Source organism: Colossoma macropomum, unplaced genomic scaffold (genome assembly GCF_904425465.1).
Source record: "Colossoma macropomum unplaced genomic scaffold, Colossoma_macropomum, whole genome shotgun sequence".
Lineage (NCBI taxonomy): Eukaryota > Metazoa > Chordata > Actinopteri > Characiformes > Serrasalmidae > Colossoma > Colossoma macropomum.
Genome location: NW_023494798.1, coordinates 26,678,300 through 26,704,814, shown reverse-complemented (window position 1 = coordinate 26,704,814; position 26,515 = coordinate 26,678,300). Strand labels below are relative to the sequence as shown.

At 38.8% G+C, this 26,515-nt stretch overlaps 1 protein-coding gene across 1 annotated transcript in view; it reads left to right on the top strand.

Moving 5' to 3' along the window:
- The first annotated feature begins 6,030 nt into the window (after nt 1-6,030).
- LOC118818427 (potassium/sodium hyperpolarization-activated cyclic nucleotide-gated channel 3-like) overlaps nt 6,031-26,515 on the top strand; it is a 125,984-nt gene continuing 105,499 nt past the window's right edge. Inside the window, 1 exon segment of the mRNA XM_036585682.1 lies at nt 6,031-6,878. Coding sequence (XP_036441575.1) covers nt 6,202-6,878 — 677 coding nt within the window. The 5' untranslated portion in view covers nt 6,031-6,201.

The following is a 26,515-nucleotide window of genomic DNA, read 5'->3' as shown; positions in this document are numbered from 1 at the left end:
ACAGTCAGTGCATCAGTATTCATGAGGTACTAATTTCCAGTTATACAGGCATCTTGGAGAGGAGATAATTGGCTTAATTAACAAACCACAAACTTGTTCAGCCATGCATGACTTTGAGCTGAAACTTGAAGGTCGCTCGAAAACAGCTATTCCAAGAAATTTGCATATGGTGATTCTTCACGGCTATAGATGACAGCAAAACAGTGCCTGATTTTAGGAAAGCATAAGCCACATAAACATCCCATTATACAGCCTCTACCTGCTGCCTGCATAGTTGTAGTACAAATTATGTTTCTGCATTACAACTGAATAGAACATTTCACTCGTCAGTGATGAACAAGCTCAATGGAGCGCATTTGTCTCATATCTCACCTTCAGTGTCATGTGGAAAAGCAGGCTGTCTGCTTTTTGTTGGATCTTCAGAAAACTCTGAGCATTGGGAAGAGAGAATCCTTCCTGAACAAACACAGAAAAAAAATCATGTACAGTGACCCCAAAGAATATTTGGATACCAACCATTTAACCATCAGTACCATTGGTTCTTTAAGTTACTTCATGAAACATTTTGTTAAATATTATTTGCTTCAGAGTAAAAAACATTTAGCACAAAGTCAAACCGATGATAGATTGGGGGAAAAAAAATCTACGACTGTGTTGGTGAGTTTGTGCTTACCGTTGGTATCATGAAATTAGAAAGGCATTTCGACTGCAAACCTGCAGAAGTCTGCAAAGAAGCTGCTCAGACGATAACTATCAGAAACACACTAGCCACGTTTGGAAAGAATACTTTGCCAAAAGGAAGATGACAGTCCTGGAATGGTCTTTTTAAAATAAATACCATAAACATCTGAAGAGTTTAATGCCTTTTAAAAGCTACATCACAGAAAGTAAAGACCCAAATTGGTTGTGAATACACTGCCTGATACCTCAGACAGTTACATTATGACAGTTTTGAGAAGGTTTAGGACTACAATATAATTTTAAAATCCATTCATGGTGGAGAGGTACATGCAGAATATATAAAATATATATTAAAGTATAAAAAGTATATATAAAAACTCAGAAGACACATGTAAGTTCACTGGTGATTTTGCATAGCAAATGCAATGGCTGTATTTGTGTTGTAGACATCATGACCTGTGGTTCCTATTACCACCACTGTAAAGATATCCAAGTCTATGATAAACCATTCTTTTGCAATTTATCTTCTTTACAATTAACCATTTCACACTAAACCACTCGGAATGACTTTATTTATCTCTCAATCACTGAATTATGCAGAAAATGTATAATAATAATTTAAAATATATAATAATTAACAATACAGTGCATATCAAATAGATGAGACTCTAAACTGATTATTCAACTAACTGTACCATGCCAAATTTACCAGATATAGGGCATCCATATATCTGGTTAAATATTTCACAAACCTGAGGATTCTCTGTGAGCCTAAGGTGAAATTACACCAGTATTCCAACAGGGGGATCTATTTCCATAGGAAACTCAGTGTCTAAGTCACTTGCCAGACCTGGAGGCTCAGGGACAAGCTGTAATCTCCCCTTCACCACGTGAATGATGCCAAGAATCAGCTTTCCAAAAACATGAATGGCCCGCTGCCAGACAGCACAACTATCGGAACAGCGCTGTGGAAAAAGGCTCAGCTAAAGTTTTACATGCTGCCCTCAAAGCCATTACAGAAAGCATTCTTTGATTATTTTTCTTTTAAATCTACAAATAAAAGAGTATTTCGTGCAATCTTTTTCTCCTTCAAAAACTTTTCCTATTTGTTTTCTAATTCGAAAAATAAATAAATAAAAATAAAATAATACATAATGCCACCTTGCTCCAGGCTGTTTTTACAGGAAAACGAAATTAGTTTAAATAAATAAATAACCAACCAAGAGCCACGGTTCAGATTAGTATGCCAAAATCCCCAAATGGCCCATTAGCTCTAAAATCTTTTAACCCTAAATCTCCAAACATATTACATTTCATTCTCTGTAGAGATCATATGATATTAGGCATTTCATTACTTCTCAAACACACTCTTCATTCTCAGTGCTCTTTGGTTTGTTTTGTAAGTGACAGACTCTAAAACATTAATCGCCTCAACACTGATAGCTTCTGCTACTCAGCATTTCAGACTCAGACGTAATCTGGATGACACACTTGATAACCTCTCTATCCAAAATATTTCGTGTCATCTTTTCAACCCCGGCTAAAGGGAAAAATTCAGAGAAGGATCTGCTAAGCTTCTGAGTCTGAATGCTGCTCTCAGTACTGAAAGCAACCCATGCCATGTATAAAGATTAGAGATGCCAATATATCAATAACCCCGATCCTTGGCTTTCAGAGCTCCCTGTGCTTTGACCTGAAAAGTCAAGATGCCTTGTTAAGCACAGTGTCTCAAAACCAAAGTGCTCTTCAATCTGGTAGCTCCTTTCTACCCAGTCAGGAAGAGGCAGAGGCTATTGGGCTTCAGAGTCCATGATTCTGGCTTACTGTTGGAAGATATCAGAGGCACTCAGAAGCACTTGGCCTGGCAATCCTTAAGCAAGGCAGACAGAGGAGCAAGAGGAAGAGGTGGATTTGGCAATTGAGTCTCTGGATGAAGAGCAACACTATTCTTTCTCTGAATGAACGGTCATAGTGCCAAGCAGTTATGATAAGTTCCACGTATCCTGTCATGTGCACTACAGATCAACAAAAAGCCTGGTATAGTGAATTGTGTAGAATTGTGTCATAGTCATAGTCAAATGTAAATTCTCATGTTTTAAAACTAAAACAAGGCTGTTCTAAACTCATAAAACACCATCCAAAATAAAACACTGAGCGTGTGTGGCCTACGCTGCATCCCTTGGAGAGCTTACCAGCAGTTCTTGTGCCCGAGAGACAAGCAGATGACCAGATTCCAGTACCATCAGCTCCAGCTTGCCTGTGGTTTCACTGGACTCGAACACCTTTAAGAAAAGGAAAACTGGCTCATGTACTCTTAAGCACGATTTCCCAATTCCAGTTGTGATGACCAAACATTACGCTTATTTTTGTGCTTTGTCTCATCTACCTCACCTCATGCAACTCATTAACTACTTAACAAGCTCCTTGTTAGCTGCATCAGGTGAGCAGAGCAGGGAAAACACAAAAAATGTGCCAAGCATTGGGGTCACAGGCACTGAGAATAGGAAGCCCTGATTAAAGTGTTGACTGCTACTGTATCAGACCTGCTACAGCAGTGTTCACAAACCCTGGTTCTGGAGATCTACCTTCCTGCAGGGTGTAGTTCCAATCTGCCACATATACTCGACTTCTTCATTAGTCCTTAATTGGCTGGATTAGTGTTAGGTAAAGGGCAGCAGTATGGGAAAATCCATCCGAACCCAACTTGTTTTAGTTGGAAAGTTGGAATTTCATAATTATTAGGGTGATATCGCTAAATGCAGATGGATACTTTGATAACTGTACGCTTAAGTCTTTCTGTACAAGATGCACTTTCATGTAATTTTCACTGCTAAATTAATGGTAAAACTGCATAGCCTACATCCACTTTTTAAATAAATAAAGCGCTAACCAAACAACTCTTTAACTCCAGTGTAAAGAGCTTTTTATAAAATGCTTGATTGCCATGAGTGTCCATATTTTTCCAGCCCCAAACAGCTGAAGTTGAATGAACACTTTGTGGGAATCAGGAAGATCCAAGCTCTCAACTGTCATGAATGCAGCATAAGGCAGGGGTTCCTAATCCCAGTCCTAATGACTCCCAAACTATGCATACTGTGCTTTGCCTTATCTGGCACACCTGATTCAGCTCATTAACTAATCAAACTCATGGTGGGCTGGGTCAGGAGTGTGGAAAAAGGAAAAGACAAGAAACGTGCAGAGCGTGGGGTCAGTAGGACTGGGATTGGGAATCCCTGAGCTAACGTTAAGGCATTAATTCATTCTAAATCCTAACAGTCATTAATGCTTTAGCCAAGGGGTTCCCAATCCCAATACATACTAAACATACTATACTAATGAATGGCATTCTAATAGCGGTGTACTACTTCTGACATACTACTGAGCATGGTAGTACGCAATTTTGGACGCAGCCTTAAATTTTTAGTTAATTTAACCTCTATCCTCTAATAATTACGTTCTGGTAACGTATTATTTGAAGTCCAATTAACTTTACTCAATAAGTTTACCACATGAGAAAACTGTACAATAGAATAAACATATTATCTATATTATATTATTCTACTGTTCTACTGTTATTTTCTCTTGAAATGAGACAAAGACACACTAGAAGGTCGGCTAGCTGGCGGTTTATTTGAAATGACAGCCAGGATTTCAGGTTAAACTGAGATTTCAAAGACACCGTTTACATCTGAATCCCAGTGAGTCTGACCAGAAAACCTGCATGTTTTGCCAAGTGCAGCAAAACTACAAGATTGAAACACCTAAAAACCTGTGGTATAAACTCACTCCGGTCATAGTTTCTTAATTTATCAACACAATTTGAAGCTGCAGATTAAACTTTGGGGACAGTGTTTGCCTCACTCTCACCTTTAGCCAGCTAACCGAGATGGTAACATGTTTACAGCAAGCTAGCTAGGTTAGCTAGTTTTGCTGAGGAAGAATAGCGTGAAAATCAAGTGGTTGTTATACTTTTTTTGGTTTTATTTATATTCTGCTAAACAAATCAACGAAGTGTTTACCAAATTAAAATACTGACACTATTTTATGTTCCAGCTACTGTTATCTAGCTAGTTTGGCTAACGTAGCGTTAACTGTCTTCGTTTCTTTAGCCAACGTTAGCCGGGTTGTTAGCTTTACCTTCCACGAGCACTTCTCTCCCGTCTCCTTGGCTTTGGGCAGAAAGCGGCCGTACCGTTTTAACCTCCAGACACATTTTGCTTTCGCTCTTTTTCCGGACATGTTTCTACAAATCCTCCTCTCTGGTTTGGACTTCTTTCTCAATAGAAACGGAAATTCTGGAAAGTGTAAAAACACCAGTTCTCGACCAGCTGCTAGAGAAGGAGAAACATCTCTGGCGCGCACAAAAGTCAAAATAATGAAAGTATTATTACTATCATTATTATTATTAGTAGTAGTATAAATAAACCACATATAAAATATGTGCTTTAATTAAACTAGGCATTTTAATACGCCTAGTCTCATTAAAAAATAAAAAAATAAATAAATAAAAAACACATCCCAAACAAATCCCACCCAGAGGAACACCAAAGGAATCTGTAAGCTATTAACCTACATTAGACCTCACTAAATGTCAGAGGATGAAAACATGATTGCATTGTGTTGCTTTTTTTCAATACTTATTCACACAATTTATGTTTTGAGATATTTGAAATACACTGTTATACATTACATTAATGTTTCCCCCTTTCTCATCCATGAAAACAGACAGCTTTATTTTGAACCTCTGTCTAGGTTTGCAGCCAATTTACCTTTGACAGGTCACTGACAGAAAGGTTTAATGGTGCTATCCTAATCCGTCCTTTAAAAAATGCGTGCGTAAAATGTTTGGTGATGCTGAAACGCCACCATTGTTAAGAATGGGAGAAAATCTCTCCGGTGATTGGAAACAGGTGGGCGGAGCCTTTTTGGCGCCCTCGCTCCTATGGCAACGCGATAAATCAGCATCCTCATGAATATTCATGACGCTTGGAGAAGCCTCAGGACAGCGGACGGCTGATTGCGCCGCGTTGTTTGGTATTGACATCCGATCCGGATTTTTTAGGGGCTTTTTTTTTCTTTGTAGGGGGGAGGTGGAGGTGGCTCGGGCATGCCTCACTCTCCGTGACCTCGGCGCGTTCTCTTCGGTCCTGCCGTGCTGGTGAGGTGGCTCTCCGAGCAGCTTTTTCGCCTATGACTTTGCATGGTCTTGATGGAGCTGAGCAACACGGTGCCTTGCAGCAGCAGCAGCAGCAGGAGCGGCGAGGTAAAGCGGAGCCCAGCGGCAGAGCTGCGCGGCAGGTCAGGGGCTGTGTAGAGCTGACAGGTAGGCAGATGCTGGAGGTGGTGCTGATGGTGGTGGTGCATCTAACGCACCGCTGTGCCACGGTGTCATGCGTGTCAGTGTGAGGCTAGAGAGCGCTAGCTATTGGGGGATTCGTGTGGCCACTGACCACAGCAGTTAACAAGCACACAGTGGTGGTGTTGGTGTGTCATTGAAACTGACCGTGTTTGAATGCCCTGATGGACAGGTTGCACTCGTCCATGCGCAAAAGGCTCTACAGTTTGCCCCAGCACATCGGCCACAGAGCTTCGATCATGGGCGACAGCGAAGACGGAGACAAGGACGCGCGCAGGAAGAGCCTGCGGATGAAGGCGCTGCCCTCGCCCGGCGCCGCGGAGCCCCGGAGCGCGGACGGCGCCGTGGCCGAGACGGACGTGGGGCGTGCGGCCAAGGCGAGCTCCAACGGGGACTGCCGGAGGTTCCGCGGCAGCCTGTCGTCTCTGGCCGGCCGCCACGTCCACGAGTCCGAGCCGCCGTCCGAGGAGAAGCGGCTAATCACGGAGGGAGACGCCAGCAGCCCCAGCGAGGAGAGCAGCCCCCCCGGGCCGAGCGGAGGGGCACCAGGGGGCGCAGGCGCGGGGGGCTCCGGCGCTGGGGCTGGAGCTGGGGCTGCTGGAGCTGGAGCTGAGCAGCAACAGCAGCCCGCCTTCGTCAAGCTGGACGGCATCGAGATCTTAGCGGACGATGAGAGGTTTTACCAAGCGGGCTTCATGCACAGGCAGTTCGGGGCCATGCTTCAGCCGGGGGTCAACAAGTTCTCCCTGAGGATGTTCGGCAGCGAGAAGGCGGTGGAGCGCGAGCAGGAGAGGGTGAAGTCTGCTGGCTTCTGGATCATTCACCCCTACAGTGACTTCAGGTAATTACACGGAGTAACTACAGTGTACTTCAGTCATATTAATGCACATTTCAGATCCCAGCCAATGTCATGTATGTCCTAGGCACCTATGTTTATATAGGTTATTGTTTATTTTAAGAACTCACTCTATATCCAAAGTTGCCCCACACCTGTATATTCATATTCTAGATTACATGAAGGTGTTATTTATTTAGAAGAAGAATATTTATACTTTCCATGTGCTGTAGAAATGTAAATACTCTTCAGAGAGTAAGAGAACATGATAGTTATCAGACTAAACCATTAATAAAAAAAAGTAATCAGTAGTCTGTGTTTCTAGTCTGGTCTTTCAGAACAAGTATACAGTTTACATGTTATTATTATTATTATTATTATTATTATTACATTTTATTATTCATTTATTAATTTTATTCTGTCACTGAAAGCCGCAGTGACAAACGAGGCCTCTGCTCAAGAATCATTCATATTTTTCTTTGGCTCAAAATGGTGCTTTGCTAAAGAGAGGACAAGCACACATATGATGCCTGTGAGGAAGAGAGTGAACCCGTCTCCGCTGAATGGCAAATATGTTCAAATCTGATGTCAGTGGATGTGGAAACAGCCATGCGATGAATGTCATCTGACACTGATGCAGAAATCATGAAATTATGCTGGAAATGTAGGCACTCAGGAGCTGCCCAGGCCTCCTGCTGAAGATAAAATACATATAACATTTCTAACAATTTATTACTGAGCTGTGTAAACTTTTTTTAAAATGTATATTTACTCCTTTTCTCTGAATGTGATATTTAGAATGCATCTATTTTTCTGGAAAAAGCTTCCATAGACAATGGAGGTCCCGAATTTTGCATGGAATCCACTCGCTCTCACCCCTTCTTAATGAAGTTGTGTCCTTGAGGATGACATTGACTCCATACATTTGGTGTATAGTGCCCAGATGCTCGGCTTTAGGCATCCAGCAGTGCTGGCTCATATGTACATACGCTTGGGGCTACATGTTTGATAGCTTGAGTGGTGGGGGAATTTGGGCCGGTTCCAGTGCTGCTGTAGAAAATCATTGCCCTAGAAATATCCTTTTGACAGTATTTGGGGATAATGTGATTGCTTCAATCGTATTGATATTGCATAGAATGGGACATGAATATTATGAGTAAATTATGGCTGTTAATGCAAAATTGATTTAAAGTATTTTGTGTCAAAATTATTTAATCATCATAGGTATCTCAGATTTTCATTTTCAGTCTAATTATGTTTTATGTGCGCTTGTTGTGTTGATTGAACGTGACTTATTGGCCTTGGTTTGAATCTGAGGCATAACAGGCCTTACTAAATCACCAATAAATTACATCTTATAAAAAAATATAAGATGTAAAATTTGGGATATATTTGATATATTTTGACAATCTCATGCTCATATGCTCTCTATCCAACATGTTGATGACAGTATCAGTAGCCTCCCTCCCTGTTATACAATACCCTGAATTTCATGGATTAATTGTGGCTTAGTCTCCTCCTACACGTACCTCCGTAATTACCACCTCTTACACCAAGGTCAAACACGGAGAGATGCAAAACAGAAGGAAATGACAATGTAGGATCCTCGAGGAAGTAGCCCAGCATGAGGACCAAAGAACGAGGCTGTAGTCGCTTTATCTCCTCATGCTTCTTACAGCTTGTCTTTGTGTCCTCCTGTTGTACATTATCTGTGTCAGGGGCAACTGCTTAGGCTTCTCTGTGTTGCACCCTTTGGTCCATCCCCTATCACGCTTGGCCACATGATTTTGCAAATACATCTGTCGAGCCGAGCCTCAAAACACGCTTTGGTCTCTAAGTTGCATGTTTTGGTGCGACGATTGCGTAATTAGTATGCATGTGCATAAAAAGTGTCTCCGCTTTTGCTCGTCTCTTCTGCTCGTTGACTCAGTGATTAAGAGAGCTGCAATTAAAATCTTCCCTCTCGCCCTGTCCGCATGTGGCGAATTATCTGTATCACTGTAATTTAGTCATTTGCTTGATGCCTTTACCCTTTACACAGGTCATGGCGCTGCAGACTGTGCGCTCAGCGTAGCTTCTGCTCAGCCACAATACTGCTCTAATGAGCTGAACTGCACTCCAGCTCTCCTGGCTGATGGCACAGCACGAGTCGGACACACTGCCACTTCGTACGAGGTGGTAATAAGAGTAATTGAAATGTCAAAATAGTGCAAGCAGGTTCTCCGCCTCAGCTTTGTGGAGCGACTTTTGGTGAGGCTATTAACACTTAAACTCTGCAGACCTATCAGCACAGCCAGACTTCCATTACATTCCATTCCATACATACTTTACTTGTAGTTTTATTGTAGAGACTGGATAATCTGTAATAGCTATGGGATAATTGGTCTTAATGGAACACTCCCATAGCTTCTCAACATAATATCTATCTGCCACATGTGTAGCATGTCTTCGGTTACCATAAAAACATTTTGATGAATTTCCCTGCACTTACAAGAGAAGAAAAAACAGTCGACTCGAAATATACTTAGAATAGAAGCCATTGGGCAGTTGGTGAATTGTGAAAATAGTTAGATTCTGTAGAATTCTTCAGTATAACGTATTTATAAATTATCAGGGAATTCCACTGTTTTTTTAATTACTGAATAACGTAACCAAAATTATTCAGAATGGTTTTATATGAAATGGTTCATTGTGGCGAAGATGGTGGAGAAACTTAGCAACTTGGATATTCTTTATAGTGGTGGTGATAAGAACCATGTGTTGTGATGGCTACAACACAAATATAGGCATTTTATGTACTATACAAAATGCCCAATGAACAGTCTTGTGAGTTTTCTTATATTGATGATGGTTAAATAGTAATAAATCTGACCAAATAAGGGACTTTTTTGCCTTAAAACGCCACGTGTGTACCTCTCCACCATGGACCGGATTAAAAAAGTACATTTTAGGCCAAAACCTTATCTCAAAACTATTGTAAATCATTGTTAACAAATGTCTCAGACATCAAGCATATTCAGATATTCGTAACCATTTCATGTAATAACTTTATGTAAAATAGCATTTCAGATATCTGGTTCCTATCTCCACCACTGTAAAAATTCTGACTCAGTTAGTTTCTCTAGAATGGAACATTTCACACTAAATGTCCGAACCACTCTGAACGTCTTTGTTTACAACTTAGCAATTTAATAATGTAGAAATTCTGAAAAATCTCTGTAGCTTAACTTTAGTGTGTAAATCTGCATTATTCACTGTTTGAGAGTTTGAGACTTTGTCATATATACTAGAAAACAGAATTATTCAGGAAAGTAAAACTAACCGGAACTACTTTTCAGCTGTGTTTCTCCATTGTACTATAGTTGTCTAAATCTTCAGATGAACAGTTTGGTCATCCTACGACCTGTAACTTTATGCTATAGTAGTAGTTTTCAAATTCATGATATGTAGTCATGTTTGTCCACAGAATTCAGCAACTGCCCATTGACTTCTATTATAAGTGGGCTTTGAGTGTTGTAAGTTGAGGAAACATTTGTGGAAAATGTGTTGAAATTATTCTCCATGTATAAAACAGATGGAAGTTAGAGATTAGGCTAAACATGCTGGAACATTCCTTTCAGACTAATAAGTTTAAATGCTAACCCTGTTTGTAAGTTAATTCCCAACCATTTCATGTACGTTCATGAACTCGGAAGCGAAATGGCTCCCTTACTTTTGAATCAGTTGTGAATGTGACAGAGGGTGCATGCCGCCATGATCATTTTGACAAATAGAGACGTTTGTTGATGGTTTTATATTTTGGTGATACAGAGATATTGAAGATTTTATAAAGTGATCGCGCAGCTATAGCCATGTCTCTATGAATGAAATCCCAAAAGATATTGCATGTTGTTGAAACTGTTTTTGTGGAATGGGAACAAAATGTGCAAAAAATGAAATGTTTTATTAGAAAGGTGAATAACAGGGGAGAGAAGCTGGCAGTGTTTTGAAACAGTTCATCTCTCTTTCTCTCTCCACATCAGACCAGTGGGAGCTGCACATGGAGATGACTGGAGGGATGCAGCAATATTGTCTCATGTCAAGCATTGTATAATCTGAAGTGGGGAGGGAGCATCTTCTCAGGGAAAAGAGGGATTATAAATGGCATCATAATCCAATCTATAGACTTGTTTCCAGAACTACAGCCAAGTGGTTTCTTCCTTTTCTGCTTATTTACAAACTAGCAGATTCCTCTGGTAAACAACTCAGCGAGCAGATCCTCAGTGTGACTGGCCCTCCTTTAGGGCCCTGACACAACAATCTGATGTTAAAAAACTAACGCCAACTCAGGCTGACTGATGATCCTCTTCCATCGCCTTACCATTGCCTCATGTCTTCTGGGAAAAGTTGCATTTAAACACGCCATGAAGTAGGAGTGAGTGATATGGAAAAAAATATGACATCATGATACTTAATAGCATTTTCACTACATGCAATACACATCACGTTATTTAGTTTTTTTTTCTGAGGTTTGAGAAGTTGGAGCAGAAAAAAACCCAGTAATGGCACATTGAAAAATACTGAGTACAATGATCTGCATTCAGCATTTCACATACTGCACTGAACTGTGTTTTTCTCATTCATTGTGTGTCAAGCTTGTTTGCACATGCAAAGAAAATATTTTGATAGTAATTTGTATCATATTGTGGGAAAATTCCACGAAGTATTGTGATGATGCATTATAATTAGATTGGCAACATGTTAATAAAATGATTCAGAGTTGTTTAACCTTTCAAAATCTCAGGTGTATTACATGTAAAGTCTTATTATTCAGTAACTATTGGGACTTCAGTCCAAACTGGCTGAGCTATTCTTAGGTTATAGAAGTGTGTAATAAAACTTTGGGCCTGCTGGTGGGCCCAGGCCATTTAATGGGTTAATGTAAAATGCTATGTTCTAGAGTCAAAAGTGTTCACAGTGGTGGTGATAGGAAGTAGACATCTGAAGAGTTTAGTGCCTCAAAAAAGGCTCCTTACAGAAGGTTATCTCATGAAATGGTTAAAATGTGCCTGAGATGTTGTTTTATGATAATTTTGAGATGTTTGAAAACATGAAGGTTTTGGACTGAAGCATATATTTCAAATCCATTCATGGAGGAGAGGTACATGCAGGGTGTTGCAAAGCAAAATGATCCATAAGAAAACCATTTATTTATTATGTATGTCTGTATTTATTTATTTTTATTTTTAGTACTTTTTTATTTTACCATTGTCAACATCACATATGAAATTCAGAAGACATATGTAGATTCATTGGTCATTTTGGATAGTAAATAAAATGTGTGTACTTAGATTAGACATTATGACCACCTGGTTCCTATCACCACCACTGTAAAGAAGTCCAAGCTGATAAGTTTCTCTACAATGCACCATTTCACATCAAAGCGCTGTGAATGACTTTACATCTCAAAGATAGAATTATGCAGAAATTTTGAAAAATCGGTGGAATTCCCATTTAAGCATTCTTCAAGTGGTTTGTATATAACCTTTGCCTAACTGCTGACTACAACAGTGCGAATCATAGCATAAAAACCATGGACGGCGGTCAGCTACAGACGTTAAACATCAGTCCAACAGCCAGTAGCTGGCTTGTTGTGTCAGGGCCCTTCGAGACTCACCACTAAGAGAGGACCGGAGGGTCAGGTTAACGATAGGCCAGGGAGCACCAAGTACACACTTTAGGCACTAAACCTTCAAGAGCCCTAAGAATAATGCTGTGATTGGGAACCCTCCAGACATTTCAGCACTGTACTGTCTTTAATTCCTTGCAAGCGCTTCAAAAGGAGAGTGTTTCCATTAGAGCTTTTTAGTAAAGGCACCATTAAGCCTTTTCTCTCTACAGAAAAGCAGGCCTGAGAGTCCAATCAGGAAAAGGCTAAGCCTAGTCTTCTGAGTCTGCCCATCACTTCAGCTCTTACAGCCAGGGGTAACTCTCTGCTTCTCCTTTCCCACTATCACCATTACTTCCCTCCTCTCTCTCTCTCTTTCTCTCTCTCTCTCTCTCTCTCTCTCTCTCTCTCTCTCTCTCTCTCAAAAACTGCACTCTTTTTATTTTTTTCCACCAGGCTTTTATTCATCTCGTATAACCAGCCCTGTCTCCCAAAAGGGACTTACCTCTGCATTAAAAAAAGAGAAAAGAAACAGAAAGAGCGAGAGCAAAAAAGAAAGGAGTCGTCTCTCCCCAGGTTTATTTTTCTACCTCTTTTTTTTCCCTGGCTCCAGCGGAATACATTAAAGCGAAGTAGAACAGATTTAGAATACAGAATGCACATTAGGGTTTTACGTTTTTCTGCCATTAGACATCCACACACAGTCGGAGAGAGAGAACCTTGATTTTTCCATTCATACCCATGAAAAAAAAATGTTTTGGGGGATGATAAGTTCTTTTACGTTGGTTCTTTCATTTGTCCTTGGCAAGGTTAGTGAATACTGAAATGTCATCTGTGTAGCAGGGAATCTCTAAAGCCGTGATAAGATTGTTCCTTTACAGTGGCAGATGCTGACTCGAAACTCTACTTCAGCAGTGATCTGAACGTGAGGAATAAAGTCTAAAACAGTAAGAACATCTGTGTCTCTAAACAGGCTAAAGGAAGAGAGCATTCTTTGCCGGTTATATAGAGAAACAAGGACTGGAAAAAGAAAGAGAGGAGAAATCATTTTTTGAATTTGTACTCTTCTAAAACAGCGTTTTTGAGCCAGCTAGATTTGGAAAATACAGTTTTCGTACTGTTGTGTAGATAGATTTTCAAAAATGTCAAAGTCCATCCTGTGATAGGCCCCTGATTGTCATGTGATCTCAGCAGCAATGCTATTGAGTTAATTTTGTGCCAAAAGTTTCAAATACAATTAAAATCCACAAGCAAAATATTGAGTATCAAAATATCTAAAAATTTGTTGCAAATACAAATAGTTAGAGTTAAATGAAACTTATTTTTTCAAAAAGATTCCTGCTCATTTTCGCTCATTGAGGTATAAATCTGTTACTTGTTTTGCCAGATTTTGCTTTCATATTTTTTTCTATTTTGCTGATATATTTTTTGCTTCTTGAATTGCTGTTTTGCAATGTCTTGCTTCTGACTTTTGGCACTTTTTAACAGGGGGCGGGTCTTAGAAGAGGGCGTTTACCTCCACTTTCTGTTGGTCAACTGATTTGGAGTGTCAGGTCTTCTGCATGAAGCATGAACTGCCCCAAGCGTGGCGGAGCTTGTCGTACTGAGTGCTGCTATGAGGGCAGCGTTGTACTGGTATATCTGAGCATATTATGAGAAATGGTTGTCATATTCTTTTAAATTATTAATGTTACATATGTTTATGGGTCCTGTGTTGACCTATCTGAAAATTATTTTGGGCATTGATGAACATAGACGTAGTTGTTCATGAGCCTATCTGTGTCCTCTATGGCTAACAAGGAGAGCCATACTGGTAATGGAACTGAACTGCTTAAATATCTAATGTTAGTTCACTGTATTAATGTAAAGATCAGTGATTTAGAGCAGCGGCATTCTGTAAACGGGCATGCTGAGATACAAAACCTGTTTCATTGACATGGAGGCACTCTGTGGGTAGAAACCAGAGGAGACTGACATAAAAGCTTTTATGAACGCTAGATCGGAAAAGCCAACCATGACATGCAAACTTTGTAGAGGATAAACATTGGTGCCTATTGGCTGTCTCATGGCAACTCATAGCTGGCAGTAATAAGCAATATTTTCTACTCTTTACTGCGTTTATGCCAGTGCTACCACAGCACAGCAGATTCAACAACTCCTGACCCAGAACACCTGATCAGCTTATGAATGATACGATAATCAGTTGATGAGCAGCATCAGGTGTTTTAAGGTAAGGAGTAGTTGGAATGATGTGAAGCTGCAGGTCATCAGAAGCAGTGTTAATAAACAGATTTAAACAGCTGCAAGGCTTGCCTAGTTAGCCCTTTAGCAGACACTGCTAGGTTAGTTATCTGCAAACTCAAAAGATGATACAGCTTCGTTCAACAGCTAAGTTTACCTAAATGCTTCAGTTTCAAAAAAACATTTCACACAGCTCAAAACAGGAGTCTTTGTGTGTGTTATCTCAATAAACATGATCAACACTGTTCATAAGAGCGGACATGTCAGCGCAACCCTCTCTGGCAGTACTACACTCAGTAAAAGGCCTCCGCCATGTTCGAGGAAGTTCATGGCTCTCGGAGTGGGTGTGGATACGTGTTCAGAAAACCTGTCAATCGAAATTTAGTTTCCAATAGTAAGTGAATGCCCTCTTCTAAGACCAGCCCCCTGTTAAAAGGTACCAGAAGTCAGAAGCAAAAGAAGCATATCAGAAGCAAAAGAGCGATTGCAGAAGCAAAAAAGAAATTAACAAACTCAGCAAATACTAAGAAATGAAACCTGGCAAAATCATTTATATCAAAATTATATCAATCATTGATATCAAAATGATTGAAAATGATTAGAAATCATAGTTTGATCTAACTCTCATTATTTGGATTTTTTAATTTTATTTGAAAACTTTGGCACAAAATTAACTCCATACAATACATTCAAAATGGAGAACGACTTGATTAGAACGTCATTGTCCCTTTATCTATCACTGGAGGGTTGCAAGTTAAATTTTCAGCAATGCCACATTGATCCATGGCTGGGAGTCCAAGAGAGCATAGTTGGCCTTTTGAGTAGGTAGGCTGGCTCTCCTTCTCCCCCATGCCTCAGTGCGATGCTAGCCAGTGCAGACATCTGTTAGCTTACATAATAGGTGGTTAACATTCTCCTGCAAGCGTGTTTAGCCCACTGTCCATATGAAAACACTTCAGTTCACTGAAAACCTTATTTTCAGTATTTGAATGAGGTCTGATAAAATTGTATTTGAGAAAGTCAACATCATGCACTTGGTTATTAACTGTTTTCTGTGTGATGAGCTGCTTTAGGTCTCTGAAACAGATGTGGCTGATGACCTGTTAGTGTGTGATCCATAAGATCAAGTTTCATTACATGATGTTATCGACAACACATTAGAGGAGAGATGCAGAAAAATATCTTTGACTGCCATGTAAGATTAATTTGTGTTATTTCTTTACTGTTTTCAGCATCTTCCAAAAGTAGTTTTTGTTAGCAGTACAGTAAATCTTTTGCTGTTTCTTGATAAAAGCCTTTTTTTGGAAAATATGAATGAGAAAAAAGGGTAGGTTTTATATGTAAGAATTATAAAGAACAATTATTCTTTTATTTGTTGAATAAAACATTATTGCCAGAATATCTGCAGGTTTTATTCAATTATTTAAAGTCATAATGGACCAGCTAATCGATTATGCAAATAGTTATTGGTTGCAGATCTAGTACAAAGGAAAGAAAAAAAAGTACAACATACATGTAGCATTCCTGCATACAAGACAGAGCACTTTTATACACTGTTGTATGACAGACCTCTGTTACCAACAGAGCCATCTTTTTGGTGCGCAACCCAACAAACTACCAGTGTACACATTCTAAAAGTATAATAGGTGTTTTTCTGTTGTTTCAGTATCTCAGGGTAGACTGGAAACGGTTTGACAACAATGCAGAAAATATTAAGTGTGCACGGAAAACTTTTTAACATGAAAGTAATGTTTTCTAATATATTACCCTGGACAAGGCATCAGCTATGGCTTCAAAGAAAATTGAGAGAGACTTCTGATGTCATTGTAGAATTCTGCTCTTGTAAATATGACATAGTTCAGTGTTTCTCAATCCTAGTTCTAGATGTTCACTGTCTTGCACATTTTAGTGCTTCTCCTGCCACTTTAACTCAATAATGGGCTGTTAATGAGCTAATTATTTGGATCATGTGTGTTAGGAGCAGGAAAACACAGTAAAAAGTGCAGGACACTGGGCCTCCAGGAACAGAGTTAAGAAACAATGACATAGTTCACATAAAACCTTGCAGTTATCTCTGTCTGGAACCTACCAAGTATGTTTGCATAGATTCATACTGTTCGATTTGCCTAAAACAAATCTTCTGTCTGGCAGTAATTTTCAGCTCCAGTGCTATGCAGCGCGGCGGTTCATGATGTCTCTGTTCTAACACCCATGATTTAAATCAACAGCTAATCATCAAGTCCTTCGTGAGCTAAATCAGTTGTGTTAGAGTGGAGAAACAACAATCTCCATGTGTGGAAATGAAAAATGCTGATCTATTTCCTAGGCTAAGGGTGGACGATATGACCAAAATATGAAATCATAATATTTGAAGACCGTTTTTTCACAATGCACAGTATGTATCACAATATTTGGCATTCTGATGATTATGAAGAAGCTGTGAACAGACAGAATGCCTCAGCAAAACAGTAGTGTACCATTTAAAAAAGGCTATAAAGAATTAAAGGTACAATAATTCAGAGTTTGCACAACTAACAGTTTTAAGAAGGAAAAGGAAGAAAAATCAAACAGTTAAAAAAATCAATATAACAGATTAATGTTTTATATATTGAGCTGTTACTATACACTGAGTATTGTTTACAGACTGTCTAAAATTGATCTTTTTATTATACACATGATTGCTCAGTACTGTAGACACACTGATGATGCTCTTCATATATCAGAAAAGCGTATCATGAGATGATCATGATAACAATAATGTATCATTATTTTGCCCACCCACAGCCCACACTACCATAAAGAACATCAGGGTCTCTTTATGTGGTCTCCTTCACACTGGTCTTCAAACAACGGCTGGCGGCTGCTCTTGTACTTTGATGTACTGTACACACGCACGCACACTTGACTTGTAGATCAAATGACAGTGTGTGATCCTCTCACCAGGTTTTGATTACAGTTGATTGTTGGGTGCATTACTCTATTGATTTGTTTGGGTCCGGCAGACTCCCACTTGTGCCGATTGCTGATGTGTTTGAAAGTGAGACTAGGAAACAAAGAAGACTAAAACCCTCACCTGCCTGATCAGAGTCTATTAGGGCCATATTTAGGCATTCTGAGGTCATGGGCAATATTGGCAAGTCTATTCTGAGGCTCACTGGATTTAACACTGACGTACATCAATGGCTTTTCACGCTTGCTCTCACCTGCTTTCATAATTTTTATTTGGCATCATCCAGAGGTAAGGTTAAGTAAACATAGGCTGAAAGTTCACTGACAGTAGCTGGCTAGTAATGTCTGTGTTAATATCTATGATTGTATACAAGTCATAAAGTAAGCCTCCGAAACACTACAAATAGTCTAAATACACAAATTTCCATCAAAGCAAACATATTTTCTGGTTGCTTTTTAGCCTTATTCCTTGCACAGTCATGCTTGCTAGTGGCCCTGGGCTGCAGACCCTACCCTGCAAAAAATGGTATCTTATCAATTATCTTAAATATAGTCAAGAAATCTAATATGTCTCCTGTTGAGATTGTTGTAAGCTTAATTTAAGATTATTTAACTTATTTCTAGACATTTTTACTTGTTTTAAGTAATTTTATTAGTGGAGAAAATAATCTGCCAGTATAGTGAGATAATTTTACTTAATAAAATGACCTAAAACACAAAAAAATAAGGGCAAAAAATAATAAATGCACAACCGTCTAAAAATGGGAAATATTAGACATATTGACTAGATTTAAGATCATTTCACGTGACAAGAGACCATTTTTTGCAGTGTAAAGCCCACATAGTTTAAAAAATGTGTTTTAAAAAATGTACTTTAACCTCTTAAGTGGGGTTAAAATATGATTTAAATAAAATGAAATAGGATGCAATAAGCCTGGAATTGTAAGGAATTTATGTTTATTTGGACTATTTTTATTGGCATAATCATCATGAAATATTCAGATAATGTAAAAGGCAGCTGATGTTTTCAAATGATGTAAAAATGTTGCCCATTATTTGCCCTTACACAAATATGCAGTACAGTGCTAAAGCCATTTGTTTAGGCAATAAGCATAAGAATAAATACAAATAAAGAGTAGATTGTTTCACATGTATGTCTGTCAGTACCTAGTTTATCAAATCAGTCCTTCATTGAATTAAGTCATGTCTGTTGCTGATGTAATTTAACAATTCCATACAGTAAATGGAGTAAGGAACCAAATCTGTTTTTTATATAACTCTTATAACTCTCCATTTCTTATTAATAATCAATACCTTTAAATGAAACAAACAAAAATGGTATATTTTACTTTATTGTGTTTATTAAAATGTTTTGTAGTGTCTTTACTGCTGAAATCAATAGTTTTAAACAGTTTCTTGGCTGCCTAAGCCTTTTATACTGTACTGTACAGTTGTTTATAATTGTCAAAAAGTTATTATTTCTCCATATTAGATATTGTGACTGTAATAGACTGTGATTGACAGCCATTAGCCCATATGACAAATCTGTGAATATACTGTATATGCAGTATAAAAATATATCTTTTAACAGAGATCATTCTGGCCTTTTTGTCTCTCTCTCCCTTTCTCTCTCTCTCTTTCACCCTTTTTTATTGTAATTTACCAAAGGTAAAGCACAGGATTATGGAGTGGCAAGGATGGACTGAAAGTGGGGTAATAAAAAAAAAAGGCAGTCGTGTCCATCCACCAATATTAGGAGCACACATCAGAGGAGATTATTACAACACAATTTATTTAATGGAGGAGGGATGGGGAGGTGATGGAGGGATGGAGAGAGAGAGAGAGCGCAGGGATGGAGGGATGGGGCAGCAGAGTGATTGAAATAATGCCGGCTGGGTGACCTAGGCACACTCATGTGGACGGGAGAAAGCAGGACACACGCGGATGCTGTCTGTTCAGGAAATTGATGTGTGCGTGTCGGGGGGTGTTTGTGTTTGTGAGCTTTTCCAGGTATTTCATTAGACATACAGGTGCTGTTGTGTCACAGAAAGTGACAGAGGAATCTCTTGGTCGAGGGGGTGGGGGGTTGTGTACAGGGGGGTGTGTATGGCGTCACGCTGCAGCGCGTTGTTAATCCGTCTGTGGGATCACATTGATTGATATGACATTTGAATTTTCATAATGGGAAAGGTCTGCTTCAGCCACTCAGCTCTCTCCAGCGTGACTGTGTGTTTTTATCTAAAGCGTGTTGTCAATAGCAGGTGAACACTGCATTGTCCGCCCTTCTCCATTTTCCCTTTTCACTGTCCTCCACAATATCAATTTATAATCTCTCCAGGAGGACGTGCAGCCCTGTCCACTCTCCATTCGCAACTCTCTCTGTTTTTAACACATTGCAGTATAGCGTGTGTGCCTCTGAGGTTGTTTTCATGCATTTTCAGGAAAAAAGTGTCCTGACTGTTAAGGCAAACCAGAGAAATCAGTAACCTTTCTGACAAAATAAAAGCTCAAAAAACTGAAAGGACAAAATCATGTAGGTGCAAAAGACAAATAAGCAAATTGTTTAAAATCATTTATATTTATAGAAACACTGATTTGTAAAAATAGATATTGAATGGTAACTACAGGCAATACTGGGTTGCCACATGGAGAGGCTTGGGAATGGACAGGCTAACACATTGACATACATACAATCTGGTTTTTGTATTAACATAATTTGTATTTATTCTAATAATAGCATTTATTCATACTGTACAACTATGCCACAATGAGTTGCCAGAAGACCTTTAATGCACCTTCAATACACGTCTCTGGAAGTGAACTGAAAAGAACAAACACCATTCTTCCAAAAGATATTCCTTCAGTTGATATTTTGATGGTGGTAGAAAGCACTGTCCAACAACGTGGTCCAAAATTCCCAAAGTGTTCCACTGAGTTGAGATCTTTTGACTGTGAAGGCGATGGCATATGATTTTCATAATTTTGTTACTTGTCAAACCATTCCCACAGATCTAAATGCAGATGTCTATTTAACGATTCTTGAAACACTAGCCAGTTGAGCAGTCTTTGTGACTGATGCTTCTGCTTCAAACATATATATACGTATGTATTTATATGGGACATAAACATGACTCTGCATGGCAAATCATGAAAAAGCCCCTTAAGTAGGGTAAAAAAGGATATCCATAAGGATGTAATAAGTGTGTAAGTGTGTATTTGAGTCTGGCGTGTGTGTGTGTGTGTGTGTGTGTGTGTATTTTCTCTGCCTCCTGGTCAGATGTGTGTGATTGTTCTTTTGTGTACTAGTGGGAAATATGTCAGTTTCATTTATCATAAGAATATAAATAAAAAAAATAAGTGGACGAAAGATCCTTTTTCTCATTCATGCTGAGGTCGGCATGGTTCCTGCTTTCAGACTTATGTCAGGTTGTCAGATTGACATTTAACCGACCCTTTAGCGGGCCAGCATGGGGGAATCTGCTGGGGAGATATCACTCCAGGTCATTTGGATGTGACACTTTTGATGGGGAATGGTAGATTTCTTTGCTGCCCCCAGATGACTCTTGTACGCACCGAAAGGGGAAAAAAGCCAATGAAAAACGTATTTTGAGAGAATGAAACACATTCAAATACAAAGTTCAACATGAATAATGCTGAATGGCTGATTTTAAACAGCTTGTGAAACAGAGTCTTTGCTGCTTGTGATACACTGTTATCTAGAAAAATAGACAGACATACGGACAAAATTCAGACTAGAAATGGATACTACTGTTGTTTTTAGCTATATGATGTATTTTGTCCATTTTTATAGATAAGGGCAGGCCATACAGTGTTAGAACTCACAAAAGCAGGTCTATTTGAGATCACTGTAGTCAGCATGAATCAGAAATCATTATGTACATGTTAATGCCGATGCTCTTACCGATAAATACATTTTAAAACGCTGCAATTACAGTGACTAGTGTAGTTAGGACATTCCTCCACTTTGCATTTGAAGCAAGGAGTATAAACCTTTCGGCCACCCCAGTTAAGCAAAGTGAGGCAGTCAGCCATCATCAGTAAAGTAGTCACCAGAAGAAATTTGTCTTGAAGGCAGTTACCAATCAGTTGTAAGAGTCTGGTCACAGTGTACTCAATAATCAGCGTATCTCGCTGTTGTAGGCTACATTGCAAGTGAATGCTGGGTCAAGCCTTAATGCTAGTCTTGTTCATTTTAGCTTAATGAGGCAGCAAACATTGACTTTGTACATTATGAAAACAGTAAAAATGGCTACATTTGTACATCAATATAGTACTTTTTTTTTGTTACACGTCATGCCCTATGTGGATCACAAAACCAAAGATTTTAACCAGTATCATAGGCGCTCTTCAGCAGTAAAAAAAAAGATACAAGAAATTAATTAAAAATATTTTTCACAGAGCCTTATCAAAAAACAGGAGCAACATCACTTTCAGATTTTTCAGAGTAAAACTATATTTAAAGATGTAGTTAACTGTTTAATGTTCTTTCTTATTCTTCATAGAATTGTAAATTATGGCCAATTCACACCCAGATTCATTTCCACTGTGTGATGTGTTTGTTCAGTGCTGTTCTGTGAGCTACAGTATATGAAGTAGGCTGTGATAAGATGTGTTAACTATTCGAAATTTTAACTAACTACTGAGTTTGTAGTACTTATCTTGGTTGTAAATGTTTTTGCCAGTAAAACGTTTTATAACGCCTAACCTAACAAGAATTTTTTTTTTTTTTGAGTTATTAATTTTTTCGTTAGCCAAATACAGATAGAAGCAAACAGGTTTGGTAACTGCATTCTCTGTGCACTCCAGCTATTGTATGGATTTGTGAAATTTTACCAACAGCACACCTAATTTAACTGTTTAGTTGTTTATTTGTATTCATTCTAATTAATTATGGCCCAGATTAATTACTTTACATATCATTTTCTGAGATTGCCAAGACTGTTGCACAGTACTGCATATAAGTACCTATAGGTGAAAATAACATATCCCGTATGTAATATATTTGGATCATTCTCCTGAATTGGTTAAAAGTCAGAGTTTAAAACCCCTTTTAACAGACTTGTACTTCTGTCTAAAATTCTTTTGTTTAGAGTGACTCTATACTTTAATTATGTGTATTTTATTAAAACAAATAAATGAACATTCCTCTTTGTCACTAGCAAGACGATAATAACTCCTCTGAACCTTTACAAAATGTTTAGTAGTGACTGTTTCAGCCATGTGGCCATGAGGGACAAAGATGCAGTCTAATTAAAGTGTGGCCTATTTAATAATCCTATGGACTAAAACATTTTGTGTTCTGGTAGTGACAAGAAAACAGGACAGTATTTTTTTATTTTTTTTTTGTAATTTAAGAATAAAGCACCTGATGAATCTAAATATCTCACCATCACTTTAAAAGAAATCAGAACAAAGATCTTTTAAAAACAACAATAAAAAAATAAACAAGCAAATAAAAGTGTAAATATTATTTTCACAATAATGTCAGGGTTTAGTTTTTATAGCCACCTCCCAACAGAAAGTGCCCTATAAATTATGATTTTGTATATATTTAGCTTATTACTATCTAAATCTAAAGCAGTTGTTCAAATAGCTAATAACATAATCTTTGTAAATATTTAAGGTCTGAATACTTAATTAGCATTGTTTATAGAATGATCCATATATATATATATATATATATATATATATATATATATATATATATAATATCAGTTTGAATTGTAGGGCAAATCTAAACATTGGTCCAGTACTAGTACATTTTCTTTTACTAATTACCTGATGAACCAGTATGATTGGGTTTTACGGTGCATCCTTAGTATCACTGTGTATGTGTCTCTGAGTCTGTGTGTGTTGTGGCTTCCTCGCAGACTAAAATGTAAGAGACATATGAGGTCAGAATGCGGCCAGACCCCCGCATACACACTTACACATGCATGCGGAATGGGTACGCACATCCACAAACCTCTCCTCCTCCTCCTCCACCACACACATGCCAGAGTCAGACTCAGACACGCACAAACTGAAGCACACGCACACACATCTCTCCAGGGGAGTCCCCGCGTTTGTAGGCCGTCTGCGGAGACAGAAGGATGCCTTCTCTCATTCACTTATTTGTCATTCAGGTAAATTCTGCCTCGCATTTCATTTTTCCTCAGCTGAAAATAGCCTCATTCCTCAAGGCAGTCAAGAGCCCAGCAAACTCCACTCAAATCGGAATGGATGGCGCTATTTAGCACGCACTCTCAAGAAATGATTGATATAACAAATAGACAGGATAAATCCCTCCTATTTGGTTTAACTGTCCCTCTAAGCTTCTGCTTTTTGCCTTTTCACGCAGCACCAGCAATACCAGCCAATGCAGGCAGTGCTGCGTCCTACATTTCCTTTCATGCTTTATTTTGTGCCGAAAATGACTTCTTAGTAAAGGGGTTTTCTATAAACTGCTTGCTCTTAAGCTGCATTAATTTAGGCAGTATTTTTTTTATGAGCAGGGTGGTCTCATATGCTCACTAACAGTTCCCTTGAGTTTATTTCACTGAATGAAAGAAACAGAAAGTGATGAATTCCATTTCTCTCCATCATTTTCTTCCTTTATCCTCTCTTTGTTTTCTCACCCCCTCTCCTAGCCGCTCTCCTTTCACGTTTGAATCACACGTTGCGTTTTCCTATCTCTTTCTGGCTGCCTCTTTGGTCCCTCTACCTTTTTCTCACCCTCCACCTCCCCCACGTGCTCTCCTCTCTCTCTCTGTCTCTCTCACTCTCTTTCTCTCGCTTGCTCACTCACTCTCTTTCTCTTTCTCTCACTGACCCTGTACCTTTCTCTTTCTCTCCCTCCCTCACTTTCTCTCTATCCCTATCGCTCATTATCCCATATCTCACTTTCTTTCTCTTGTCTCTCATATCCCGTCCTCTATCTTTCTCATGCCCCCCCTCCCCCTCTGGATCTGTATGAGAGGGATAGAGAGGCTTTCACATTGCTCCCTCCATTTGCTGATTACATCACCTGCTAGTGGAAGATAATGGTTGGGGACTGAGACAGGCAGGAGGTGACTGTGTGTGTGTGTGTGTGTGTGTGTGTGTGTGTGTTTGTGTGTGTGTGTGTGGGAGGGAGAGGGTGTATCAGGTTAGCTGCTCATCTGGTCAAGGTACACAGCTTCACACACAGACATTTGTTTTTTATGTCTTCTTAGAACATGAGGAAACATTATTTTATATAAATATATGTGTGTGTGTGTGTATATATGTGTATATATACACACTCATATATATATATATATATATATATATATATATATAATTTTTTAGGAGATATTTCTATTTCGAGATTAGGTATAAGAAAATCCATTTGCATTAAGAAGGGAAAGTCAAAGAAAATAAGTGAAAAAGCTTGAATTTCCAGAACAGGAGATACCAAGAAAATGGAACTGCTAACAACCATGCAAGCCCTGGTAGATTATCGAAACTGTCAGCATCAGATAAACAGCGCTTAAAGCTTAAAGCTTTGATCTTTGAGAGAGAGAGGAGAAAATCAAGCTCCACTTTTATTCAGATCTGAAAAACTCCACAGGTGTTTCTGTCCGTCCTTCCACTGTGAGAAGACAACTCAGCGCTGAGTCTGAAAAGATGTGTAGCTGTCAAGAAGCTGTTACTGTGAAAAGAAAGAGACAAAAAATGTGCTACTAGTTTTTAAGGCTCTAAATAACCTAGCACCCACTTACATCACAGAATGTCTGTGTGTTTATGTTCCAGTACGTGATCTTAGATCTGCAGATACTGACCTTCTGCAAATACCTTCTGTAAAATACAGAAAACGTGGAGAGACTCGTTCAGTTGTTCTGCTTCTAAACTGTGGAACTCAGTTCTACCTTTTATTAGACAGTCAAACTCAGTGCTCACTTTTAAGAAACATTTAAAACGTTTAACGTTTTCGCTGTGTGCATGTGGTCTATTTGATTGTTCCTAAAACTTTTTCCACGATTCAGTAATTAGCATTTATTGTCAATGTGGCATCTCACCATGTGTATAGATCACAGTGTTAAGTTCTTACCTTTGCATATTGTGAAAGCAAGGGATTGTCAAAAATGTTGATTTCTGAGATGTAATGAAATGCTGAAGCTTTGCTATCACTTCCTGTGAGATGAAGAGAACAAAATAACAAATAGGCAATAGTGATCGACTTTTAGCAAAAAAATGAAATGCACTGCTGTATTAAACTGGTTGGATTTTTATTTTAGATGTAACTAAAGTGGGTTTCAAAGCTGCACTGACTCTAGTGCTGCAAAGGGGAATGGATGGTTGATGGACATGAGTTGGTTTAAATTAGTCTACCCTGGCAATAATGTTCTCCGGGTGTGAGAAATTGCACTTTGAGGACAGTATATTTTGCACTTTAGGCGAGTACGTTTTTTTTTTTATTATTATTATTATTATTATTTATTTAAGCTGTCATGTCCCCCTAGTGAGCATTATCTACAAAGACAGATGATATTGTGTTGGAGTGAATGTGTGTTTGTATGCCGCTTCGCTAGCTAATGCATGTTTTACATGGCAGTGAGTTAGAAAGTAGCTGTCACTGAATAGTTAACAGACCTGATGCTACTGAGCTGCAGTCCATAATAAGCCAGCAGAAGCTACATCTGTACTCTCTTGTTCACCAAAGCACTGCCTTGGTGTCTTGCTGCTGTCGCCCATTGTTAAGTTTGGTCCGGATCTGCTCTGTGAATTTGTATTTTTGAAAGGATATATGTGTATATTGTTTAAGGAATTATGTTACTTATAAATT